General features: G+C 44.6%; 1 protein-coding gene across 1 annotated transcript; it reads right to left on the reverse strand.

Moving 5' to 3' along the window:
• Positions 1-7,031: 7,031 nt before the first annotated feature.
• LOC133371120 (syntaxin-3-like) lies at positions 7,032-7,976 on the reverse strand. Its single transcript, XM_061598128.1, has one exon. The coding sequence runs from the start codon at positions 7,969-7,971 to the stop codon at positions 7,072-7,074; it is 900 nt and encodes a 299-aa protein (XP_061454112.1). The 5' UTR covers positions 7,972-7,976; the 3' UTR covers positions 7,032-7,071.
• Between the last annotated feature and the right edge of the window lie 642 nt (positions 7,977-8,618).

An 8,618-nucleotide genomic window follows, 5' to 3' on the forward strand; every position in this document is an offset into this window, starting at 1 on the left:
TCTTGCTAGGATTCAGACCCAGTTTATTGGCCCTCATCCAGCCCACCACCGAGTCCAGGCAGCAGTCAAGGGCTTGCATGGCCTCTCCCAATTCAGATGTTATGGAGAAATAGAGCTATTTCTCCATAACATCTGAACTGGGAGAGGCCATGCAGTATATTACAAGACTGTCATTATTTTGTTGGAGGGTATGACAGGAAGTGTGCCAATGAAGCTGAATGTTGGAAGCTCAGTGGTAGAGCATTTGCCTGCATGCAGAAGGTCCCAAATTCAATCCCTTGCATCTCCATGTAGGGCTGGGAGAGATTCCTTCCTGAGTCCCAGGACAGCGGCTGAGAGTCAGTGTAGACAATACAGCGTAGACAATGGATCAACGGTCTGACTCGTATAAGGCAGCTTCCTATGTACCTAAGATTCAGGGCAGACAAAAGAAAGTGCTTCTTCACAGAGCAGCAGCACACAAACTATGGAATCTGCTCCCACAAGAGACAGTAATGGCCATTGTGGAGAAATTTATAATCTCATCCTGCCTCTGGGATGGCTCTGGGAGCTAGGAGTTTTATAGGCCTCAGGTTAGCTTCAGTTCTGCTGCTTACAAAGCCTCATATTAAAGCCATATGATGCAGCTTGCCTAAAAGTGAAACCAAGTTACTTTGCAGCTAAGGAGTGAAAAGAGGAAGTCGTGGTCAGTACTATTCCACAGAACGCAGAGGAAACGGATGTTTTAAAATGCCAGGTTAGAATGCAGGGTTGAAACTTAGACATCAGATCACGGTTGTTTGAGGGACTTTCTCTACTGGCACATGGAAGGGGCAGGGTAACAATGTGATCAAGGACCACCCAGAAGGTGTATGATTTTACTAAGTTGGTAAACAATGTATGCTTTTGGAAATGACATATGTGTGACGTGTAACTCATTTATAAGCACCTGCTTTGCTTCTTTTTGGGAGAGCTGGTTATGGTGACCTCTCTCCCAATGATCATTGGTTTTGCGTTCTTGTCTTAATAAAACTCTGTCCTTTGGAGCACCTAAATTGTCTGAGGAGTTTTTCCTTCCACACCATCAACGTGGATGGCTTTCAAAGAGGGTTAGAGTGATTCATGGTGTCTGAAGCTATCAGCGGTGGCTACTAACCCTGATGGCTGTGTTCAGCCTCCACTGTTGGAGGCGGTAGGCTTCTGAATGTCAGTTGCTGGGAACCATAAGTGGGGAGAGTGCTGTTGCACTCAGGTCCTCCTTGCGGGTTTCCCATAGGTGTCTGGTCAAAATAGGTTGCTGGACTGAATGGGCCACTGGCCTGATCCAGCAGGCTCTTCTGATGTCCTTATGTGCCTACATGCAGTGAGGGAAAAGTCAGAATCCAATGATGACTCTGCCTCAAATGGTGCACCAAAGAAAGGAGAGTTCTGCATGCAGGATATATTATGCAGATCAAATACATTCGCCTATTTCAACTCTGCTTCTGCCTGGGCACGGAGCTACAGAGAACACTGCAGTGCTAATACCAGGCAGTCTTGCTCACCAGCTGCAGCCCCCAGAGGATCAGTCCTTATGCACTGTCTGCTTGCAGATCTGAATTTATAGGAATGGGTACAAAAATGTGTATACTAGGATAAAGTGTGGATACACGTTCATTAAATACCTCTGCATCCATAGAAGAATCAATCCTTTTTATTATACACACAAATGCACCACCCATCTCTGTTGGCAGTGACCCCTGCATCTTTCAGTAACAGTGTGAGTTTAGCCTTGAATGTCGTATTAACATAATGGAAAGGAACTCAGAAAAATCCCTGATGACCCTTTGCAAATGTACTTCTGCGTTTGCAAGATAACAATGCTGTTTGAACTCCATGATTTGTATCGATCCTGTTTAAAAAAGGAAGACTGGCATTCACTTGTTCAAACCTCATTTACCACTCAATCACCTTTCTTCATATCGCTTTGATTTCCAGCACAGTTGCCATTTAAGTGTTTGTGTTGGGAGAGGGGGAGGGGGCAATCATTTCCTTTCCTAACCTATTTGTTTGCTTGTTTTCTTTTAAAAAAAGAAAGTGAAATAAAAGGGATTATTTTATCTCTCATATAGGGATAGAGGAGAAATTCAATGTTTGCATTTGAAGGCAAACTTACTTAATTTGGATTTCTCTGCATTTTGCAGTGCAGTTCTCCAGCCAAGAAATGGGTGCAAAAATGCATATCCTCAGGTAAAGTGTGCATACAAATTCACAAATCTGTGAAAATAACAAAAAAGCATGATATTAGGGACAACTAGTTTGCAAAAAGCAGTTTTCTCCCCGGAACCAAGCTGGGGAATAAATGGTTAAAAGCTATGGACCAGACCAGCCCTACCATTAGGCAGAGTGAGGTAGCCGCCCCAGGCAGAAGATTATGGAAGATCGATGAGAAGCAGGTTCAAGGCATTCAAAGACAGGGAGGGTGCTACACAGCCTGGCCTGCACCTGCTAAGCTACACTGCTGCCCTTAGATGTATTGGAGGATGCTGTTCTGTCACCAGTTTTGAAGTAAAATTGAGCTGCCACTACAGTACAGCTGGTGTCTGTCTGTGGAATGAGGGTGCCATCTTGTCCTTCATCTCAGGCAGCAAAATGTCTCTGATGGGTTCTGGCTACAGAGCACACACACTCCTCTTTGTAAGCCCTCAACCCTCCCTCATATTGGAGAGCCAGTGTGGTATAGTGGTTAGGATGTTGGACTAGTGCCTGAGAGATCTGGTATCACCTCCCCATACAGCTCGGGATGACCCTTAGGCTGGTCACATGTTCTCAGCCTCACCTACCTCACAGGATTGTTGCGAGGATAAAATGGAGAAGGATAGAACTATGTATTCCACACTGAGCTCCTTGCAAGAAAAACCGAATATCAGTGTCATGATAAATAAGAATATATGCATGTGTGCACCAACTACAAGATTTGGTTTAGACCCCAATTCGGCAATGCTGGAAAATGATCCAATTCAGTCTGAAGTTCTTTGGAGGCTGCCCATTCAAATCGGGTCTGAATCCGAATCCCACCTCATAAAAACAGAACTCCATGCCTCCCCTAATGTGGGTACATTTTAAAATGGCTATAACTTTTAAAAAATATTTTACAAAATCAGATGAAATTTGTAAGCAATTGAGTTGCTTTATATTTTGGTAACCTTTCTGGGATTACCATCATGATGAAGCTTGATCTATAAAACTGGTTAATAAATAAAACAACGAATAACTCCTTCAGACTGCAGTTGGAGAAAACCATTTTAGACTCCTGGCAAATACAAAGGAAGCTGCTTTCTACCAAGCCAAAGTATTTGTCCATCTAGCCTAGTATTGTCTACACTAACTGGCAGCAACTCTCCAATGTTTCACACACAGAGAGGCCTATTTTCCATCACACATTACTTGCTCATTTTTAAGTGGAAATGCCAGGGAATGTAGCAGAGACCTTCTGCATGCAAAGCATGTGCCCTACCACTGAACAATGAACCTTCCCCTAAGTAGAAATCTAGCATAGCAAGGAGCAAGCTATTCCGATACTTTTTGTCCCTGGCGTGTTGCTTTTTCCTCATGCAGGGATTTTTGTATATGGGAATCACTCAGAAATGCCATTCCCCACCTGCAACCTGAAATGGTACAGTCCATTCTACCATGTCAGGACTCCACAATCTCATTTTACGATCTCTAGATCAGTACTCCTTTTCTAGAAAGGTTGTCAGATTTTTTCTTTCCTTTTTTTTTTTACATTGGATCTGCTGAGTCACTGTTCCTTTCTTTCCTGCTTTTGAAGTTGTGTTGGTTTTTTTAGAATTATGGATGATCAAGTCCTCTTGTTGCTTCAGCTTTAAAAAAAGGTTTGCAGCTGTGCAAAGGTGGAATAAAAATGATTTAATTTTTACAAAAGTTGAAATAAAAAAGATGGTTTTAGAGAAAAAAGTTTCACAAAGCATCTCAGCAAATAAACCACAATTCAATTTAAAAACCAGATAAAAACAAACATTTTATTACAGTTCAAAACATCACAAAATATTACTAAACTCTTTCAGATTAATTCATCTCTCTAGCTCCCTTCAGGCATTCTATAAGTGCACTGTCACTGTTCCAGTCACTCTTCACTAAGGATGGATGGATCTGTCAACTTCAGTTTTTCTCAATTTCTCATTTTTTCCAGTCTTCAGTTCTCCACATTCTGTATAGCTTGCAATTTTTTTATGATCCTCATGAACATTCATTAGCATTTTAGTGCAAATTTCTCCTAATATGCACATTTTGCAAGCAATTCTCCTTTACACTACATTTTATGTTGTTTTCATTTATGTATGCATTTTTATCCACTCTGCCCCCTAATATAGGCATTTTTGTACACATTATTTGGTTAGAGAACTGCATCCCAAAATTTGGAGATGTGTAGATTTCAAATGATAGCTATGTTTCAGTTTGCTGATGGTTTCAGAAAGTGCGGATTCCGTTGGCTCACTAAAACCTGAATCATACTGAATTTCTCCCCCATCTCTACCCTCCACAAGTTGTAGGCTGAAAGTCAGAAGCAGAAAGCCTCCTGTAGTCATGGCAGACTCTCTATATGTTTTAGAACTCTGGAAAAATCAGGGTTGTAAAAGGCATAGGGATCCTCCAGAAAGCAAGGAGGCTCCCTGCTACATACGTTTGTCCTGATGCCCTCCAGCCTATGCAAGGATGACCAGCTCTGGAATGTGAATGATGCTGGTGAGTGAGATGTTTGTGAATAGGATGGTTAAGTTAACAATGTGGCTTTAATGCAGTCTTACTGGCTCGTAATTATGTGTGCCACATGCCATCCCTGGCCAGATTAGAGAACTATGGGGAAACTAGCAAGGAATCTTCTAAAAAACAATAGACCAGAGGGGGTCATGAGGTACCCATCTGGCCCATATTTCCTGAATATGGCCACCTCCACAAATTTTGGACTCCAACTCCCAATAAACCTATCAAGCATGACCAATGGTTGGGGATAATGGGGGCTAGTCTGGACATAATAACAAGCAAGATTCCTTAATAATGCAAGGGTATCCATGGATGCTGACTCCAAGTAACCAGGTTCCCCATCGCCTCTCAGAACACTAGGCAAAGCTAGTAGCATGAAGCCTCTGAAAGCTCAGAGGGAGCTTGGCCCTCTTACATTTGGTGACTGTCCCCTTAGCTACAGTTTTTATTATGCTGCAGGGGGTGTAATTTGGCTAAAAGTGGAGGGATTCTGGGGCTGGGGTTTGTGGATTTCCCTAAGAGCTCCCACGCACACCTTTTCGCCATCCCCATCATTCAAGCACTGCGTTCAGCGAGGAGATCCTTGTGAGCATGTAACTACATTGAGCCTTCTTCACTCACATACGCATTATGAAACCATGTGGTATGAAGACCTGGATAATTCTGTAAGACAATTTCATATATCGACATACGTATAAAAATACATGGAATACATGCGCACATACGTGCGCATACACATTCTATTCTCATGTAAACATTAACACCCTTAGCTGTAGGTTATTCCAAATTACACTGACTGGAAGCCACTTGACATCCTAAGTGAATGTAAAACACATGATCCAACCTGCATTTGAGTATCCAGGAAATCAATGAAGCCAACAAACTGAACTGTGTTTTTGGATTTGTTTGTTTGCTTCAAACAATATTAGGACCTCATCTCCCACTGGGAAAAGAGCCCTCACTTTCATTATATGGGGATCAGGGTCAGTTTCAATGGCCCACATCAGTGGTGGCTGATCCATTAGGGTCACTGGGGCACTGCCCCACCAACTGCAGCCTGCCTTCAAGCCAGCCTCCACTGGCCTGCCGTCATATTTACAACCAGTCCATGGGGTGGCCCTGTCTGTCAGCGTTCTTTTCCTTAGTCTCAGTACTGCCTTTGTAGAAGGCAACAGGGAAGAAGATGGGGGCAAAATGAGAATCAGTTAGCCCGGCCTGTCATTGGCTTTGGCTCCACCTACTGTTGGGCTTCCTGCTTTCCGCCCTACCCAGTCCCAGTGGGTACCAGCCACCCCTGGCCCACACCAGGTGAGGAGGGAGTCACTGAGAAAAGGGGTCCACAGAGGGTATCTTGCCCAAGGAACATCCATGGATGGAAACTGATTCTAGCCGTGGACAAGCCAGGAGAATCAACAACAATTCTGTTATGCAAAACAGGAGGAGGAAGGAAGGATTTGGGGGGGGGATATATGGCAGAATTTGATCCAGTCTATCAATAACTTTCTTTTGAGCTATACATATTACAGTAATCTCCAGTTCCATTGAAGCTAAAATTCAGCAAGGTTGAGAGTTGCCACAGAACCTGTTTTCACAGTGCCAGCCCAAGAAATGAAGCAGAGGCCAAATGCAACCCCCTCCCCCAGGTAGGGCCAGTTCCTGCCTTCATCTATCTTCTTGAGGGCAGGTTGCTTAACCCTGCTGCTACATGGTAGGGCCGGCCCTGTGTTTCCAGAGCAATGTCTCGGGTTTGGAACATGGAAAAACATGAAAGAGGAGACAGTGCATTTGAGCATGTGCAAATGTACCTTTCTTTCAGAGCTGGGTGATCGCAAACACCTAAGCCACATCTGGAATTCTGAGTCAAGTGTTTCTTCATTAGAAGACACGGCCTCTGGGCTGCTTTGGCCTCTACTGCTTTTCTTATTTGTTTTGTTTTTTAATTCCTCTAACCGAGGGATGCTAGAGACATAGCTGAAGAAATGAACACCTTTTCATCGCTGTTCTATCATCTTGATGTCCTGTTTGCAGGCTTCCCTGAAGCATTTGGCTGCACACTGTCAGAAACACAATGCTGGGCCAGACCGGCCCTTGACCTGATCCAGCAGGCCTCTTCTTATGCTCTTAAGAACATAACAAAAGACTTCACAAAATTCGTCACCAAAAGAGGGTGAGGATGCAATTAGCTGCCTTTCCTAGGTGCACCTGTCCATCCCAAACGTCTCTCCAGGACTGATCTGCATTGACATGCCCATCAAATGCTCCAGAGTGCTGTCATTAGTCACCAGTAGTAGCCTTGAAGAAAATGCCTGTGTGGTCTCATTTTTTTGTTCAACGCACCACACTCGGAGTTGCCATACACGATAGGCATGTGCAACAGGCACACAGGCCCAGCACTGCAGACAACGCGGAGGAAAACCGCGACTGCCGCTCATATTTGAGGGCTTTCTTGACCTCCTCCTTTGACTGGGAGATATAATCAAGGGTATGCAGGACATTGTACTCAATGCTGTTGATGGTCTCCTGCTGTTCTGCAACCAGGATCTCCAGGTGCAGGAAGAGGGTGTGGAGCTCGCCAATCTGGGCTTCCAAGTCCAGCAGCTGCTGGTGGCGCACCTGTGCCATGGCCAGATGTTGCTTGGCTTTGAGCATGTCCAAGTCTTGGCCAACAATACGTGGCGCCACAGGGCTCTCCACCAGCCGCTTGATGTCCTCCTCCTGGAGGTTCAAGCCGGCCAGTTCTGTTTGCCTCCTGATCTGCTCCTTCAGCTTCTCCACGTATTGGGTTTCCTTGGTGTAATGTCGGGCAACAATGTCACGGTAGCGGCTGATGAGGACAGAGAGCTGGATGTGGCGTATGCGGCTGATGGCCAGCCACTGCTGGCTGTCCCTGGCAAGAGCCTCTTGGATGCCATTGAGCCTCGGCTGAAGGCTTTTGGCCTCCTTGGTGAAAGAGTCTTTGATCTTACTCAGCTCTTTCTTTTCTCTGCAAATGCTTTCCTCGGTGGTACAGCAAAGCACCTGTTGCTGCTTCTTGTCAATGTTCTCGGATAACTCCTCCAACTTATCCAGGGCCAAGGAGAGACTGGTAATTTCCTGGAAAATCTTGATCATAGGATTGCCCTCCTCCTCTTTGAAAATGGGGTTGCCAAAGGAGAGAGTGTCATCTAGATCCAGAGAGTCTCTGTCTTCGTTCACTCGGTTCCGGAGTTCCTCTAACCTGTCCTTCATCTTCAGCTCTCCTCGATGCTGGAAACATCTGTGGAAGACGAGGCAAGGCAGACACGCCCATCAGCATTTACGGGAATTTTGAGGGGGTTTAGGAACTTTTGCGTCAGTGAAAGCAGCTTTTAAAAAGAAAGAGAGAGGGGGAAAAACTTCCCTCCCTGAATCTATTGCAAATATTGACCGAAGCAATAAGCTTCTAAACCAGAGTTTACTCTCTATCACATGGCTAACTCAGACTGGATAGACTAGATTCCATGCCAGGGGTGGCTGGCACCCATCCCAGCGATAGAATGTGAGCTGCAGAAATGAACACGGCTGAATGAAGTTGTGGGGAAATGTGAAAGGCAGGGAGGGGGGAGTGTTTCAGGGCAGACTCAGCTGACTTCACAGGTGACCCTGCACAAGCTTTCAAACTATCAAGTCCAAACCAGTTGCAAGATGGACCAGAATTCGGATGAATACCATGATAGAGTGGAGGCTGTGTGAGCCTTCCATAGTTCTGCAGTCACATTGTCCCTTCACAGAATTAAATACAAGTTGCTCGTCTTTCTTTCAACTTTGTAAAAAATGTTGAACAATTTTTCATTTTTTTCAAACACTCCCTCAATATAACATAGCATAAATTGGAGAGTAATCATTTAATGAAACTA

Source organism: Rhineura floridana, chromosome 16 (assembly GCF_030035675.1).
Source record: "Rhineura floridana isolate rRhiFlo1 chromosome 16, rRhiFlo1.hap2, whole genome shotgun sequence".
NCBI lineage: Eukaryota > Metazoa > Chordata > Lepidosauria > Squamata > Rhineuridae > Rhineura > Rhineura floridana.

Bases quoted from the DNA above. Each gene is read 5' to 3' on its own strand.
- LOC133371120 (XM_061598128.1), bottom strand. From the start codon at position 7,971: ATGAAGGACAGGTTAGAGGAACTCCGGAACCGAGTGAACGAAGACAGA.